Genomic DNA, 18097 nt, shown 5'->3' on the forward strand with positions numbered 1-18097 from the left:
ATTGCGGCAATTGTCATCTCAAGTCTATGGTCAGCATAACAAGTTTGAAGCTCCAAATGAATGCAGGTTTCAGCTACAGATTAGATGTACATCAGCCGACTTTTCACTTTTATTCACTAGCAGTGAATTACTTTATACATTTACATTGCTTACTATCAGTAGTTACTATTATTGTTGCTTAGATCCAGAATCTGGGATTCCAAACAGACAACTCGCTCACATCTAGCACAATTGTATTGACATTACTATTTGACTAAATACTAGTCACTGATAATAGTAATGGAAACATAAATGTATAAAGTAAAAGTGATTGCTACATTGTTTACATCTGGTTTTACATGTTTTACATGTGCAAGATTTGCTTTGAACCGAAAAGTATATAAAAAACATTCCAACCACTGCAAAAAGTTAAGTTATGTTTTTTGTAAAAAAAAAAAAAGCAATTGTATGCCCATTCATTCAAAGGAGTTTAGTGTGTAGGTCCTGTAGGTGCAGATAACTTCTTGGCCAAACACCTTGAGTATTATAATATGATTACCAGAATGGATTATAAAAAGGGCAGCAGCATTCAGAGTGGAGCATTGTGAAGAATGTAATGTGCTTGCACAGTGTACAGAATAGGGCAGTCTGGAATGTGTCACACCCAACACAGTTCAAAATATGTAACTTACAACACAGCGAGAATAGGCACTCTACTCCTTGCAGTTGGGCTGTCCTGTGTACTCTGCAGTGCTGCCTCATAGTATTTTCAGTCCTGCCTAGTTCTCCTCTGGAACCTACACAACAGCCCCCACTGTGTTATCGAAATGAGAAGGTGAGGTATTCTGTAGCCTTAAAACACACTTCCTGTCCTAGGGTGACAACATTGCTCCATAGGCACAGTATGGTGAGTTATTGTGGTCAGCCTAGGACAAGAAGTATGTTACTGTCAGGATCACCAGGTAAAAAATAAAGGGGAAAAGCCTGAGAAAAAAAAACCTAATGCAGCCACTACATCTAAGGACTAATAAAACACTAAATACTCTTTAAGGGTTAGCTCATGGTTTATGTATTTTAATGTTGTATTTAGCTGTTTGACTGGAGTTGCACCTTAAGTTCCCCTTCACACCTATGCATGTGTTAACCCATGGTTTTGTTTCATGCCATAACCCATGTTGCGTTGAATGGGCCATAAAGAGCCTCAATGTACAAAACACATACTGCCGTAACACACATATATTCTGTATGGCACGTCATTGTACATCATAACACAGGTAATAGTTCTAAGGGTTAATAGGAGAAAGCAATGTAACTGACGTGTGTGCCAAGTCTTTTACACATACCTTATGACCAAACTGGAGTATGGTGAAATCTGACAAATTTAGAGCTTTGGTATCCAAAATACGTATCTGTTTGCAAATATTTGGTCCAATTGCAGGAAATGAGGCCTGTCTCCAGCAACAGGTATTAGGCCCCAGTTGTTCAGTGTCTGCGATTTGTAAGAGTCTTGGATGATAATTGAACTGCCTGTGGAAGACTTAAAATGGCAGCAGATAACCATTGATAGCCAAATGTTGTCCTGTACTGAGATAAGCATGGTGCCATGGCTTACAATATGCAGACTTGTCAGATACAGAAAGACCTTTGTATTTGATGGTAGGGAGTAGATTTGTGAGTGGTCAGATTATTGTCCCACCTTATAATTTGTAATTAAAGCCTGCAATAGAAGGCAATTGGACATGAGCCAACCGACCTCAGACATCTGTGTCTGGCAGCTCCTCCACCCTTTGTGACCATTAATGTTTAGGTCTCTAAAATGGGGAGAAGAAGACACGCTGAAGTCACCTTTGGGGCCGTCTTATAGGGGGAAAACAACTGCAATCAGACACGGTTTCTGCAACCAATGTGACAGGTATTACCCCCCACAGCTAGCGGTGTCTGGAGGCAGCTCATAGATATTAGATTGTTGCCAGATTTAGCTAAAAGCGCCTGGATCGGGAGAGTGACGTATCCAAATCACACTGAGTAACAGGCACCTAAGAAAGACCTTATTTCAAAGAAACCTGATGCAGTCATTATCTTTGCAGCGACCAGTGTGGTTACCAAGTAATTGAGCGTCAAGTTCAAACCTGTCCTTGTTAATTCACTGCTCGCCACAGGGTCACATGTGGTTCTCCCATACAGGGAAGATTAGCAATTGCTCAGGAGGCATTCATCAGTTTGTGCTGGACATACTGGATATATAGCTGTCAGATGTACAGAGAATGTGACCAGCAGGCTTCATGGCAAAAGCTACATTTAATCCTTCCCTAATTGCAACTCACATAGTTACAGTAAATGCTGTATCATTATATAGCATATATTAGGGAGCGTATAATATTTGAGGATCTACAGCCGAGTGATACACTAATAAGATACATTTTTGTTAATAGTTTTGGTACTTGAATGTATTTTTAAGTTTTAACTACTGAGTTTAGTATCACTTTAAAAATCAAAGGAGCCAGGTGGAACACTGTTGACTAAACAGCGATTTCATCCAACCTGATGATGTCACTGCTACATTTACAAGGTAATATCTAGGGTTGTAATAGGCATTTGGTGCTCACAAAGTGGATTTATATAATTTGTGGATATTGAGGAATATATTTTAATGAAGGTCTTTGTTCCTGGATTTTAGCTTTAAATGTATTTTTGCATAGAACTAGCATAAGTACCTGTATCTGTCTTGCTATCACCCCCTGGTAATTCTATGCACAGTATCACTTCTACTGTGACAAGGAGGGGTTGTAGTGTCAGTCAGTAGGAATATATTGCTTTGCATTGTACAAACGGTATGTAAACTGGCTTGGAGTTGGAGAAAGCACAGGGATGTTCTTAGGCCTGTGCTGCTGCTTCTTCAAGTCACACTCCATTACATTGTGTATAAGGAGAGGGTTAGAAACTCTGACTGCTGTCTATTTTCTTTCTGCTGAGATTTACCTTCACTTCCTGTTCTGGTGATAAAGTGTCATGGACAGGAAGTTAGAGGACATCGCTTTGATAGGGACAGAAACAGAAACAAAAGCATTTTGATTAAGTAAACCAGGGAGCGGTTACAATGTCTAACAGGTTTTCCTTACTCTCTTCCTGTCTCAGAGACACCCACAAACTAATTTCTTGTCCTGGTGGCACCAGGACAGGAAATGAGGCCAGATCTCCCTGGTAAGGAAACAGCAATAAAAATTTGAAAGGACGTTTTTCCTACCCTATTTAAATGTTTACAGACTGGGCAGGTCCTAGACCACGGTCTATTGCATAGCTGCAGAGAAGTGTTGAATATGGATATGCAATGTACCTGGATCGTCTGCATCACAATGATTGCTGAGCAGCATTACAAATCCTTTGGCATTCACCTACGTATACACCGATCAGCCATAATATTATGACCACCTGCCTAATATTGTGTTGGTCCCCCTTTTGCTGCCAAAACACCCGTCAAGGCATAGACTCCACTAGACCTCTAAAGGTATGCTGTGGTATCTGAAACCAAGCCGTCACTATCAGATCCTTTAAATCCTGTAAGTTGCAAGCTGGGCCCTCCATGGATCAGAGTTGTTTTTCCAGCACATTCCATAGATGCTCAATTGTATTGAGATCTGGAGAATTTAGGGGCCAAGTCAACACCTCAAACTTGTTCTTGTGTTTCTCAAACCATTCTTGAACCATTTTTGCAGTGCGTCAGGGTGCATTATTCTGCTGAAAGAGGCCATCGGGTAATAACGTTTTCATGAAGGGGTGTACTTGGTCAACAACATTGTTTAGGTAGGTGGTATGTGTCAAAGTAACATCCACATGAATAGCAGGACCCAAAGATTCCCAGTAGAACATTGCCCAAAGCATCACACTGCCTCAGCTGGCTTGTCTCTTCCCATAGTGCATCCTGCTGCTATCTCTTCCCCAGGTAAATGACACACATGCACTTAGCTTTCCACATGATCTAATAGAAAACTTGATTCATCAGACCAGGCCACTTTCTTTCAATGCTCTGTGGTCCATTTCTGATGCTCACATGCCCAATGTAGGCACATTTGGCAGTAGACACGGGTCAGCATGGGCATCCTGACCTCTTTGCGGCTATGCAGCCTGATACGCAACAAACTGCGATCCACTGTTTTTTCAGACACCTTTCTATTGTAACCAACATTAACGTTTTCATCAATTTGAACTACAGTAGCTCTTCTATTGGATCAGACTACACAGGCCAGCCTTCACTCCCCACATGCATCAGTGAGCCTTGGCTGCCCATGACCCAGTCACCGGTTCACCAGTTTTCCTTCCTTGGACTACTTTTAGTATGTCCTGACCACTGCAGACCGGGGACAACCCACAACAGCAGCTCGTTTGGAGTTGCTCTGGCCCAGTCGTCACAATTTGGCCCTTGTCAAAGTCGCTCAAATCCTTACGCTTGCCCATTTTTTTCTGCTTCCAACCCATCATCTTCAGGGATATATTGTTAATTTGCTGCCTTATATACATCACCCACTTCCAGGTGCCGTTATTTGTAGTTCTCTATAGCTGATGCTGTTCTGCATTGCTGTATAATGGTATTGCTGGGAATTGTAGTTCTCTATCTGTTGGTAGTCATTATTGCTGGGATTTGTAGTCCTCTATAGCTGGTGATATTCTGCATTGCGCTGTATAATGTACTATTGCTGGGATTTGTAGTTCTCTATAGCCAATGCCATTCTGCAATGCTGTAAAATGTATTTCTGAGTTAGTGGCAGAACTACCAGTGGCGCAGCAGTCATGCACGCGCACAGCCCTGACAAGGCATCCCTCCACTACCAGTGCGCTTTACATTTCCTAAACCGATAAATACATTCAAACTACTGTTACATAGACGGCAAAAGTGACAGACAGGGGCGGGGAGAAGCCGGGGAAGAGGCAGAGCGTGAGGGGGGCCAAGTCGCTGCACCATGGGCCTCTGGGTTGTACTTGCCCCCTGGGCTAAAAGTTGCCAGTCAGCCCCTGCGTTGGAACAAGAGAATCAATGTTATTCACTTACCTCTCAGTGGTCATAATGTCATGGCTGATCAGTGTATTTCGACTGTATTTTTCCCTGCTTGTTTAGCTTTACAATTCTCAAGACATCTCTCAAACAAAGGAAAGACAACTATTAGGTCAAAGGTCCCTTTTGGTTTGCAGTAATAATGAGACGCACATCAGTGTCTTTTCCTGTTATTCAGTTATCTGTTAAATTAAAATACACCCCAGGTGCCATGTTCATTGTCTAAAGGATGTAACTCAAGAGTCTTCTGGTTACCCTACAGTGGCAGTATTTTGTAGGTCGGATAAAATGTGTATCCTATCATAAACGGAAGACTATTAAGAACATCTTATCCAGCTGATTTATTTTATGTGGTGCACAGATGTCTGCACTTTGCTCTTACATCATTTCCACTGCTTGCAACTTGCCAAAGACAAGAGTTTTCAGATGGATTGGGCAATAATCCCACATCAGATGCCTGCTGGATAACAACGTGCAAGGGGAAAGATCCATCAGAGTAAATAACCTTGTCCGATCACTACTGTTCCCCCTGTGATAAGAGGCGCTGTCAGTGTCTGGGCACTCCATTCTCTTCCTGCTCCATTACATTTACATTCAGTGAACCTAAGGCCTCATTCACACTGGCACTCCTGCCTCTAGCTTTTCTAAGCAGAAGTTATCTAGGAAGAATAAACAACTTGTATGCTTCTCAGATCACTTTTTCCTGCGTTTTAGATGTTCCTGCTTAAAGTGATATCAAAGCTAAAAGGTTTTTTTAACTATTTTAAATACTGATTTAATCACTTACCATGAATGTTGCTTCTTGATGTTTCACATTGTTGGCTTCCTGCAGAATCAGCTGGTCCCCTGAGCACTGGTCCTAATATCCTGTTTTAGGGTGGCTCCTTTCCCATTCAGGATCCAATGAAGCCACCCTTGTGTCTGTCTCCACAAACACATAGGCACAGCAAGGCAAGTCATTCCCCTGCTCCCTGCTCTCCACTCCACCCTTCTGCAAGCTAGTAGATGGACAGCTGCTGGAGTCTGCTCTGTCCCACAGTATCTTGTACCGGACAGGAAATTCAGGGAAGTAGTGCTAAGAGAGTTGGAGCTCTCTCTCTCTTTGGAAACATGATGAATGGAAATGCTTGAGGATAGATTTTAAAAAAAACTTTGTTGGAAATGTATATTTGTTTCATCTGTAGTCATTATTAAAAAAATGTTTGAGAGTGTAATACTACTTTAAAGGCTTGTTTAGACAGCTATAGAGCTTCTAAACAGATCCTTGATGAGCAGAATTCTATTTCCTCTAAACACCGGTTAATATAAAGTCTGAATGATACCAATGAGAATTGATTACATGCATTTATATGCATTCAGACATGTGTTCCAACGCAGGTTGGACACTGCCAGTGTGAATGAGACCTTAGTGTGTATGTCTATGAAGTATTCTACAGCACTTTGTAGAGAATTTACAGGTTTGCTTCAGAGGAAGGAGGGTAAGGGGCATATACTTCCATTTGCTCTTCTTTTTAAAAATGCTAGTTGCCTGGCTGTCTCTGGTTTTAGTGTTTTCTGACCAGAAACAAGTCATCTTTCCTATGCAAAGGCAAAGTGGCAGTGTCTCTGTAAAGTGCCCCTCCCCAGTGATACTGTACTCACCAAACATGCCCCTTTGCAACTGGCCCTGAAATGCAAAATGTAATCTGCTGTCGGACTCTGAAGGGAGTGGTGATGGCACTTCCCTGGGCATGTGACAGGACTCGACTCTACCGAATGACTGCTAGACCCAGGCACTGTAATGAATTCACATGATCCTCCATACCGGAAGCACCAGGTATTGTTAATGGCTGTAACAGAGGCAGGAACAATGAAGAAGCAGTAGTAAATTGAGTATAATTGGTGTGGGGGAGCAGCCTTTACAAAGGCACTGTCACATTACCCTGAATGGCCCAGGTGAGAGTGTCTGTTTAAAGCAAACCTGAATGTATCCAGCCCAGGGCAAAGAAACAGGTTTTCTTTATTCTGCCATTCCTCTATAGCATAGACTTACCTTTACTTTACTTTCAATATGAATTTTCTGCATGCATACGTTATTTTTCATTTTAGGCATAACCAAAGCAGTTAATGCAGATTAAGGATGCTATTGGGTCAGCTTCCAGCATTACATTAAAAGCAGTTGTCGGCCTTATTGTGTTAAAACATAAGAGCTAAATAATTCAAGGTATCAACGCCCCCCTATTATATGTAACACTGAATTTCAGTGCCATGACGAACTTGGAAGGCAAAGGTGACAATTTAGACAGACAGTGTTTCAGAGCACAAAAGAAGATGACGCCCAGAGAACACAAAACTGTTTTCCATTGGGATATACACCTTCCAGCAGCTGATACTCCAGGTAAATCCACATGTGACATCAAAGCTTTGTCTGGAACTCTGCATCTCCCACCTAAAGAGAGTCTTTCAGAGTCAATAAAGCCATTTCACACCTTCTAATCCCACAACTGAGGCACAATTCTTGAGAACAGAATGGGTTTTCAGGCTGCAGGCCATCTCTGTACACACTCTTGTGAAAGGTGCATTAAAGAGAGCGAGGTGTCAATTTTGACACGTTCAGACTTGCCTAGATCTAGATGTACTAAATGCATTAGATTTGGCTTAGCTGGGCCACTGTAATCTCCTTGTGTTTGTAAAGGATTGTTTTTTTTTTTCTTTAAAGCCAGTATAGTTTCCTAGTAGAAAGCCAAGGATGACTTATTCACTCATCTGATCTTTTATTGTCAATTATGTATCAATAGGTACAAATTTCTGGTATCTTTTTCAGGCACGTTGTGATATTTCTTTCACTTAATAAAACAGATGTGATACTTTCTCTGAAGTGCTATACAAAGGACAATATGCCATTCCGATCAGCTCTTGCCATTGAAGGAATCTACACCCTAATGTCTCTGCAACAGTAAATCCAGTTTTGGCTGCAAGCCCATTAAGCTACTATATGGGAGGAAACTGGAGGATCCAGAGGAAACCTACACAATCTCCATGCACATAGTGTCCTTGATGGAAATCAAACCTAGGAGTCCTGTGCCAGGACCTTTGTCAGGCAAGAATACTAAGCATTTACCATCTGTCATACAAGTCTGAAACTTGGAGCATAGACAGTCCCCCTTTTCTCAGAAAGCTGAGTCTTAAGTGATCTATGGAGAGGTCCTAGCATTGCACTGTGAGATTCAGCAAGGGTGAGTCTATGCACCAGCTTTCAGAAAATTGGTATTTGCATAGCAGATTGGTTCTCCAGGTACCCAGCTCTGCATTGCTAGAATCCAGCTTTTCCTGCTGACACCTAGTGGTGTCTGCTGTTATGCTGTAAGATTATTTTGGTAAGCATAAATTGGTTTATTATAAATAATAGAGGTTAGAAAATGGGGGATTTAGGGAAAGGCAGTGGGACTAGTTTTCCAGGGTACAGAGAATGAAGGGGTTTAACTTTAATCTGACGGAAGAGAAATTTAAAGAGAACCCATCATAGAAAATGAGAGCAAATAACCTAAATCCCCAACACCATGCACCACAGGGTGGCTCTTTGTAGTTTTAATTGTAATGAAAGCTTCTTCTGTGTGACTTGGGAGCCCCTGAACTTAGGTCCACTCAGCAGGTAGACTGATTAAGCTGCAAGTTACATGCTCCAGTGCCCAACACACAGGCGAGTGTGAGAGGGCTCTTCAGATGCACACGAAAAGACACATATACCTGTATTAAAATTGTATTGTATTGTAACTGTACTGTCTCTCTTTATTTTGTAAGTCACTGAAATTGTTGCTATATAAATAATGTATAATAATAATAATAATAGACACCTTGCAGCACTTCACACAGGGACTTGTATTCATTGCTTGTGGCTTGTGGGGTTTTTTGGTGACTTTTTCCTTTAAAATGCCAGTGAGGTCTGGCAGATATACTGTATATGTAGTTGTCCTATAAAGTAGCATGCAAAATAAGATAGAAATATGAAAATTGGCAAAAATTACAAATCCAGAGGACGAAAATGTGAAATTCCCAAGTGTAAAAGATCATCTTTCCCTGAAATACACACGTGTGCTTGCATTTTACATGTGCACAATATAACATACACACATTTTGTGTCTGTAGGTGTTCCACAAAGATTAGATTATTGAAAAAGGCACAAATCGAGAGACAGTCATCTTAAAGGAGAACTATGAGGTGAGTGCTTTTCACTCACCTCATAGTTCTAGCCGACCTGTGACAGTAGATCGGGAGGTGAGCGAACACATACCGGCGTTCGCTCAATTCTCGATCCTGTCACAGCTCTCTGCCGTGACAGGGGAGGGGCTGGATTCCCCCCTCCCCGCTCCGATCCGCCAGCGCTGACTGGTGGAACGGACGGGGGAGGGGGTGGGTACAGCTGGCTCTGCCTCTAGATAGGCAGAGCCAGCTGTCACTCACGCAGCTGGGCGGATCCAGACATAATTGTCGGGATCCGCATCAGCTGCGGCGCCTCAGTATACCACGAGTAGTAGCTCGCGGTATACTGTGGCGTCTCAGAATACTGCGAGCTGTATACTGAGCTTAGGGTGACGGGAGGACGCTAGTTTGTGTCCTCCCGTTACCCTAAGGAGAACTATGGGGAAAAGCCTTAACCCCATAGTTCTCCTTTTTAAGCTTTTATGTACCTTAAAGTAGGACAATTACTAAAATCTTCTATCATTTTTAACATGGTAATGTCATTGTAAAAGCTGTTTTCAATTTATTTAAATTTGTAGGTTTTTTTAAGAGAATGCCAGTTGACCCTACCATGAAAGTCCTTGTTTAGTCTCTTCCTGTTATGGGCTTACAAATGTCTTCAAGTTGTGCACCTTCATTGTCACATGCACCCCTGATGGAGACTTCAAGAAGCTTTGCTCACACTGATTGCGCAAACATGGCCCACCGCTGTCATTATCAGAAAGCTAGTCTATGGCAATGAGGTACAGGCCATGTAGTCAGGTAGTGGCTGAAAGACAATGGAGGAGTTTACCAGCACTGAGATGCAAAGAAGGATGTAAAAAGGTGCTGTAGGCTCCATTCACATATAGCGTTTGCGTTTCCTGCGCGGTTTTCCGTGCAGAAGACTGCGCGAGATGCAAGTGCTATATGTGAAACCACTACACAGATTTCGCTCCTTTGCAAACCATTATATAGCTGCTATTTTGGGGACCGCGCAGGTTTTATACCGTGCAGTCTCCACAATAGTCTGAAAAATGCACATTGAAGTGCATTGTTTTTGCTGTTTGGAGCGGCTCCATGCGTATCTGTACAGACGAATACGCGCGGACACCCGCTCAAGTGTGAATGGAGCCTTAGGAAACTAAAGGTCATCCAGTTAGGGTTTACATCTAGTTTCAGGAGAAATATTTAGATTGTAAGCTCTCATATCAGGACCCACCTAACCCTATGATGTTGAAATGTATTGTGACTGTACTATCTCCCTTTATATTGTAAAGTGCTGCACAAACTGTTGGCACTGTATACAGCCCATATTATAATATAAAATAATAATAACAATATATACAGCATACCAAACAAAAGGAGGTAAGCAGAAGGAAAACTCTTCAGGAAAGGCACAGGGTGCAGCAGGAAGACAGTGACAGAGGAAATGCAGATAAGTAAAAGAGTGAGGAGTTCAGGGTGGAGACAAGGAAAAGTGTGAGCGGAAAAAGAGTGCACAAGCCATACATGCTGTTATAAAAACACAGCGAAAGTCCATTTTATTGCTGTGGAGCAGTTTCTGCCACTGAGCTGGTCAGGCAGCATATACAGTTAAAAGAGCATGCCATACGTCGAGGTGCTGCAGAACACACCCAAGAGTGTAAAGGGGCCCATCAGACCAAATGCTGCCCCCCTTAAAAAAAATCAAAGACATGTCAGACTCACACATACACCGCAGCTAGTTACATGCACTATAATGTGATCCTGCCGTCGGAAAACAACTGTCAGGTATGCACTGTACGTGGGAAATAACAATAGTGACTGACATAATTGGGGAAAATTTTAATGTTGTATACAAGGCTGGTAATTACAAAGAGCAGTAACCCAGAGCAACCAGACTGATTTCAATTTACAGCCGCCAGGACATTGAATGGTGGCTGAATCATGAAACCTCATTTTCACTGGTCAGTAGAGCAGTGATTGCCCAGTGTTCAGAATGCCTTTTTTTTCTTTTGATCCTAAGAGAGATTTCTTTGCTGGACTATTATTATTATTATACAGGATTTATATAGCGCCAACAATTTGTGATGCCGGAGACAGTACAGTTACAATACAATATAGTCTCAGTACAATAGGGTTAGGAGGGCTACCGCGCTGCAACCACATGCCAAGCATTTGGCACACAGTTGTGGCACAGCCCCATTCACCTCTATGGTTCATCTGCCAAACACGATATGCTGTATCATTTTGTTGCATCAAAGAGCATCGTGGCCGTGGCAATATATACAGCACTCTCCGGCCACAATGCTAACATTGCAACTGGCAGCTGAGGAGCGGTAAAACCGTGGATCAATCGCCTGATTTTACCAACCCTCACCCAAGTGTCTGAATGAGGCCTAAGGATACAAACTGGTTAATAGCATTTAAAAATGCAATCGCAGAAAAGAAATACAAGAATTAAAAAAAATTGAATGTCAGAGCATAATATATTTATTTTTGATAGTATCAGGAATCTGGAGCAGTTGCCCATAGTAACCAATCAGCTTCTCTCTTCTGCTGAAATTCTTAGGGGGAATTTATCAGAACTGGAGCAGCCAGAATCTAGAGCAGTTGTCCAATGCAACCAATCAGCTTCTATCTTTTATTTTCAAAGCTTAACTGTACAAACTAATGATAGAAGCTTAAGATTCTGTCTGCTCCGGTTTTGACAAATGTTCCTCTTAGTGTATATAAGCAGAGCAACCAATCCTTACGGCGGGTATGGACAAACAGATTGTCCAGCGTGCTGAGAATCTTATGTAACCAATCCTCAGCTGTCTTTATCTCCATAAATAAAGGGAATGACCCACCCAATGTGTTCACTTGATGTGAACCATTGATGTCCATTGATTTTAAGCATATTGAATATTTGATCCAGTCATTTTATCAGTCAGATGTTTAAGCAATTGTTCAGTACAACGCCAAGAGTAAATTTGTCTGCATTGATCCGATCAACAAAAGTCAATTGGAAGCAGGTGTCCGTCTCTGAAAACATTCCTTTTGTCAGCCTAAGACGGGCTTGCTTTGTTTGACTGCAATGACTCTTTCTCCGAGTTTAAGTCAATCAAAATCGTACTGGGACAAACAATCTCTTGAACATTCTTTACTAAAATGATTCCAATTTTTCAACACGTAGTCATTTTCATGCTTAGTGAATTGGCGTGAAATCAACCTTAAGCTCGTCACGCCATACTATCTGATTGTACAAGCTCCTACAGGTTTACCAACCACTACCGGTGTCAGCCCAGCACACTGGATATTGCATGTTTAGGTGCTGACCATACACTATACAGTCTGACGGTACAACCTCTTTCAGATGCACAACCAACTATGTAAAGCAAAGGATTTACACTGAATGGATAGTTTAGGCTTGTCCTCATACTATTTTATGTAAATGTACATTGATTGTAATATGTATTGTCAGGGGTGTCCGTAGCCCTTTCACCGCCTGAGGCAGGCGGGTGGTGCTGTTGGTGCCTGGGGGGAACAGGCGGGGGGTTTGGCCACTGCATCATCTCCTGCTCAACTCTGGTTGGCATCCTGCTCAGCTCCTGCCAACCAGTGTCGTCAGCATGATGCTGGCCAGAGCGTCCCAGGTTGCTAAGAGCTGAGTGGGAAGATGTGTATGGCCCTTACACATCTCTCCGCCCGGCTCTTTCCAACCCGGGACGTTCTGACCGGAAAGGGGGCGCCGATACCGCTCTGCCTTCCGCCCTCCCACTTGACCCAAAGAATTTCTGCCTAAGGCAACAGCCTGAGACTGCTTATTATAGGTACGACCCTGGTTACCCTAACACAACAGAATATAATTAGATTGTAGTGTGTGTGTTCAGGTAAGAGATTTGGAATTGTGGTGAAGAACCATCGATATTTGCTAGATTCAATTGACATATCAAAAACAATTTGATTGATACAAATATAGTACCGATGAGGTAGGGAACCAGTTCAAAAGAGTTTGCCAAAACCCGTACAAAACTCTGACCGCCAACCCCTCCTCCCGACCCAATCAGTTGCGGGGAGTTGCAACTTTCCCCACCCCACAGTTACATGTCACAAAGGGGCGGAGAACACCCCCGCCGCAACTTTTGCCACTGATTGGGTCGAGTGACAGGGATGGCATTTAGAATTTTTGAGCGGGTTCACACTGAGCCCAGCCCCATCTCTATAGTACAGTGAGAACACAATTGCACAGTTAAAGTCTCCCAAATCTATGGTGATTTATTGTCATGTGTATGGCCATACACATGACAATAAATCACCATAGATTTGATACAAGAAAGAGAAACCACCCATTTTGCATCAATGATTTCTGAAAGAAATAATTAATTCATTAAAATTATGATATGAAATGAGTGTATTGTGCGTGTATGGCCAGCTAAAAAATGTCTATGGGCATAGGACGGCAGTCAGAAGATCTGCCTGCCAAGCAATCCCAGTTCAGATTGAGCCCCACATAAACATGCACTGTTCTACCAGCAGAGCATGAATTGTATGCCACGAAAATCCAGCCCAGCTGCTGATGGCTGGGGAGTGTCTTCCCAGTTCATAATATGTCGACCTGCTTATGTACATTCGTCTCAAGACCCCAATGAAATCACACAGGTCATATGACGAGGATCGCATTTCTATGAGCATCTTAACACTTTGCTGAATATTTCAGATTTATAATGCATGTTTATATTTAAGAGATATCTTCATAAAGTCTGAGCCAATCCACGCACATTCACTGCACTTTCGCTTTGACTTATCAAGGGGAACATTACTAAGTGGCACTGCAACTTGATCAAATGTAAACTTCATCAAAAGGTTTGCCATCTCAGAATGGTGAATGTTTGCATGTTTTTAGAGAAAGTGATACTCACAACTTTATAAGTGTGGAGAATGTTACCGAAGTTGGCATTTGAAGGAAATCCGACACATGTAGGTTGCTACTTGTGACCTCCTTCTTTGAAAATGCTAGTTGTCTGGCTGGCATGCTGATCGTCTTTCTGGGTCACTAGTCTGTAGCAAACATTTAGAACTTGAGTTCTGATTTTATTTTCTTTAATATCCAAACAAGGTCATGTTGCTGAATATCATTTAAAGGAGTAAATGTGTCAGTGAACAATAAAATAGAAATTATATGTTTTGTAGTTTGTTTTGTTTGTCAGTGAATGTATGCAATTGCACCATGTAAACCTTTATAACTAGATCTCTAAGATTGTAAATAATTATCACCTATGATATAAACAAAATATGTAATACTATGTTCTCATAGATGTTTGTATTATCTAAAGCAAGAGAATGGATGTACTTTACACACTGAAATAACAGTGTCCTAGCTTGTGGGAATAAGTAGCCAATGATGCAGTAATCCCACTAGTACATATTTTCTGGGAGAGACTGCAGGGGATGCAGAGGGGAAGGAAGATGAAGACAGTGAGGGAGGTTCAGAGCCTAGGGAATAGGAGGGGAGGAGCTGAAATAACATGGATAGACTCCTGATTGATGTCAGTGGGTGGCCTTTTGCCTTTAATTTGTCTTTCTGGGGGTGGGGTGTTCAGGGGATTCTTTAAAGAACTTGAGTGAAGGCTGTTTTCATATCTCAGGTCAGAGCACAGACACACCACAGAGCCTGGAATCCACTGCTTCCACAAGTTCACTCTCAGCTTTCAGCAATGGCAAACTATGAAGAGCAAAATAATGAGACAGAATATTATTACTATGATAACCTAAATGGAACTGATGATTGTAATGAAAAGGACTGGGACTTGTCATCCTCATTGCTACCTGTATTTTACATGCTGGTGTTTGTTCTGGGACTGTCTGGAAATGGTGTAGTCATCTTCACAGTATGGAAAGCAAAGCCCAAGAGGAGATCTGCAGACACCTACATAGGTAACTTAGCCATTGCTGACCTGGCTTTTGTTGTCACTTTACCTTTATGGGCTACCTACACCGCTCTTGGCTTTCACTGGCCCTTTGGTTCTGCCCTTTGCAAGATCAGTAGCTACCTGGTATTGCTGAATATGTTTGCCAGTGTTTTCTGCCTCACCTGCCTGAGTTTTGACAGATACCTGGCCATTGTTCACTCACTCTCTAGTGCCAACCTGCGCTCTCGTTCAACGACAATACTGTCCCTGGGAATTATATGGTTCTTCTCAGGGTTTCTGGCACTACCCAGTCTGATTCTCCGTGAAACACGTGTTGATGGCAATAAGACTGTCTGTGACCTGGACTTCACTGGCCTCTCCGCAAAGCAAAATGAGATCTACTGGATTGGAGGGCTCAGCCTCCTCACCACTGTGCCAGGCTTTCTACTTCCGCTACTCCTCATGACCACATTCTACTGCTTCATCGGCTGCAAGGTAACTGTCCACTTCCAGAACCTCAAGAAAGAAGAGCAAAAAAAGAGAAGGCTTCTAAAGATTATTATCACACTCGTTGTTGTGTTTGCCATTTGTTGGTTGCCGTTTCATATACTAAAAACCATTCACACCCTAGGGCTCATAGGTGTTCTAGACCTTAGCTGCCCACAGTTTAACCTGATTCTGAGCCTGCACCCTTACGCTACATGTCTGGCTTACATCAACAGCTGCCTTAACCCATTTCTCTATGCGTTCTTCGACCTTCGGTTCCGCTCCCAATGTTTTTTTTTTTTTGGACTTAACAAAACTTTCCATGGACAAATCAGCAACACCTCCTCCAGCCTGAGTGCCCAGACACAAAAATCTGAAATACACTCTTTGGCAACGAAAGTTTAATTAGGAGATAGGATGGACATGAAAAAAACAAAGACACTGTTCTTATGAGACTTTGGAGGCTAATTGAACTTATCTCTGTGCTGGTATCGCATCTGCTGATAAAGAAACAAATCTGCTGGACTTTACTCCAGAGCCTGGAACATCTTATTGATGTCTCTTGCTTGCACTAGGAATAACAGACAGAAAGCACTGTCTCCAGGACATCAAAGTCTTGTTCTGTCTCTCTCTGTGGTACAGGAGAGCTGGAAGGATGGGACAAGATATGCTGTTGGGTGCAATGTTCATTCTTAACATAACCCCTTTAATGATAATAGCCGGAAAATACAGTATTATACCGATTAATTCTTAGTACTTTGTGCATTACTTTAAAGACTTTAATTCTGTGTGTATATGGCTTTTTGAAGCACTTGCATAATGTTATAGAGCGTATATCTAACACACTGTTAATGGAATCTGTGAGATTTAAAAACTGAAAGGATAAATGCCATAAATGTTGTTATTCTATGTTTTTTTTACAGTTTTCAATCCATTCTGTGACAGAAAAATGCTCAAGCTGCCAACACTGAAGTGGTTAATTATCAGCTGGGTTTGTTAACCCTTTAACTGATAAAAGGCTAGCATCTCCTTGCAGGGCAATGCATTGATGGTCTCTCCATTAAGTGTTTTTTTATTCTGTAGAGGTGTTGGGCAATCTATGGCTCTACAGCTGCTGTAGAACTACAAGGACTAGACTGCAATTTGTACTTCCTAAGCAGCTGTAGAATTGTGGGTTATCCAACACTAAATATGTAGGTATGTATATATATAAATATAAATGAGTGAATATAACATATCCCCTCGGAGAGGGGCATTTGTTGACAAGGGTTGCTATAATTTTGTATTTTGATGCAATAAAATTCTTGTACTTACCAAAATGTTATGTTGTGTGCTTATTTGCTTAAGCCATAAAGAGGAACTAGGGTATTAAACCAAATAAGTTAACTATGCCCTGTAAAAGCCATATTAAAACTGAATATGTTACACAATTAAATTACATTTTTTAAACTTTTGATGACAACAGTATGTGTGCCACATATAAAACAAGGTGTGTATATTAGGCACAGTTGATATAGATGTTTACTAATATGTAAAACAGTGTACAATACACCGCTTACTACTATATATTTACCTACTGTAAACGTATGCAGAGATGATCTTTGCCAATGCAAGCCACGTCAGATTGGATGATGATTCTAATGTTTATGGGTGCTATCAGACTCAATCAGATATCCCCGACCAGCCAGTTTTCCTGAATATTTTAAACAAATGGAGTTCTTCAGCTGATAACTCTGATTTCCCCCAAGATAACGTGACGTCAAAGGTGTTAGGCTGCCTACCAAAGATGTTCCAAAGGGAGGAGTGTGCCTTTTGTTTGGGTTCACTCTGATGTCTCTGGCTAGCACATTAGACTACCCTCTGAAAAAGGGGCCGACATATCTGTTCCCCCATGATATCTCGCCAGTCTATGTAGGAATCTTATGGCACACCCTGAGACTATAGGGTAGGTGTTGTAAGACTACCAAAGAAAGTATAACATACTGTCTAGTAGTTGAACTTGCACAGCGGTTTAGTGATAGGCATTCCTGCCTTGCATTATTAGAACGTAGGTTTTGATGAATCTGGATTTTGATGTTGATGTTCTTCTAGTTTCCTCTGGGTGCTCTGCTCTCCCTCTACAATCCAAACTCACGCTAGTAGGTAAACTGAGCCTACTATGTGTTTGTGTACGTACTACTGTCATAAAGACATCAGATTTGATATATACATGTTCTCTATGAAGTGCTACACAAAGTGCCAGCCATATATACAGTCTAATTCCTCTACCACAATCTTACAGAAACACAGACACTGGGGTCATTTAGGGTGAAAGCCATTTAACCTATCTGTAGGTTTTGAAATGTGTGAAGAAAGAGACAGGAACTTACATGGACTCAGGGAGTGCACAAAAACTCCAAACAGGTAGTGTTCCTACTAGGAAATGAATGCAAAACACCAGAAATGAAAGGTTAAAGGGATAATCACTTTCACCAGTACATCATCAACATAATATATAGTTTATCCAAACATG

The 18097-nt window shown here is 41.8% G+C and overlaps 1 protein-coding gene across 1 annotated transcript; it reads left to right on the forward strand.

The window, feature by feature from the left end:
* The first annotated feature begins 14823 nt into the window (after positions 1 to 14823).
* LOC108786251 (apelin receptor B-like) lies at positions 14824 to 16158 on the forward strand. Its single transcript, XM_018555499.1, has one exon. The coding sequence runs from the start codon at positions 14905 to 14907 to the stop codon at positions 15988 to 15990; it is 1086 nt and encodes a 361-aa protein (XP_018411001.1). The 5' UTR covers positions 14824 to 14904; the 3' UTR covers positions 15991 to 16158.
* The last annotated feature ends 1939 nt before the right edge of the window (positions 16159 to 18097 follow it).

The sequence above is a fragment of the Nanorana parkeri genome, unplaced genomic scaffold (assembly GCF_000935625.1).
Source record: "Nanorana parkeri isolate BGI_ZX_2015 unplaced genomic scaffold, ASM93562v1 scaffold199, whole genome shotgun sequence".
In the NCBI taxonomy this organism is placed as follows: Eukaryota; Metazoa; Chordata; class Amphibia; order Anura; family Dicroglossidae; genus Nanorana; species Nanorana parkeri.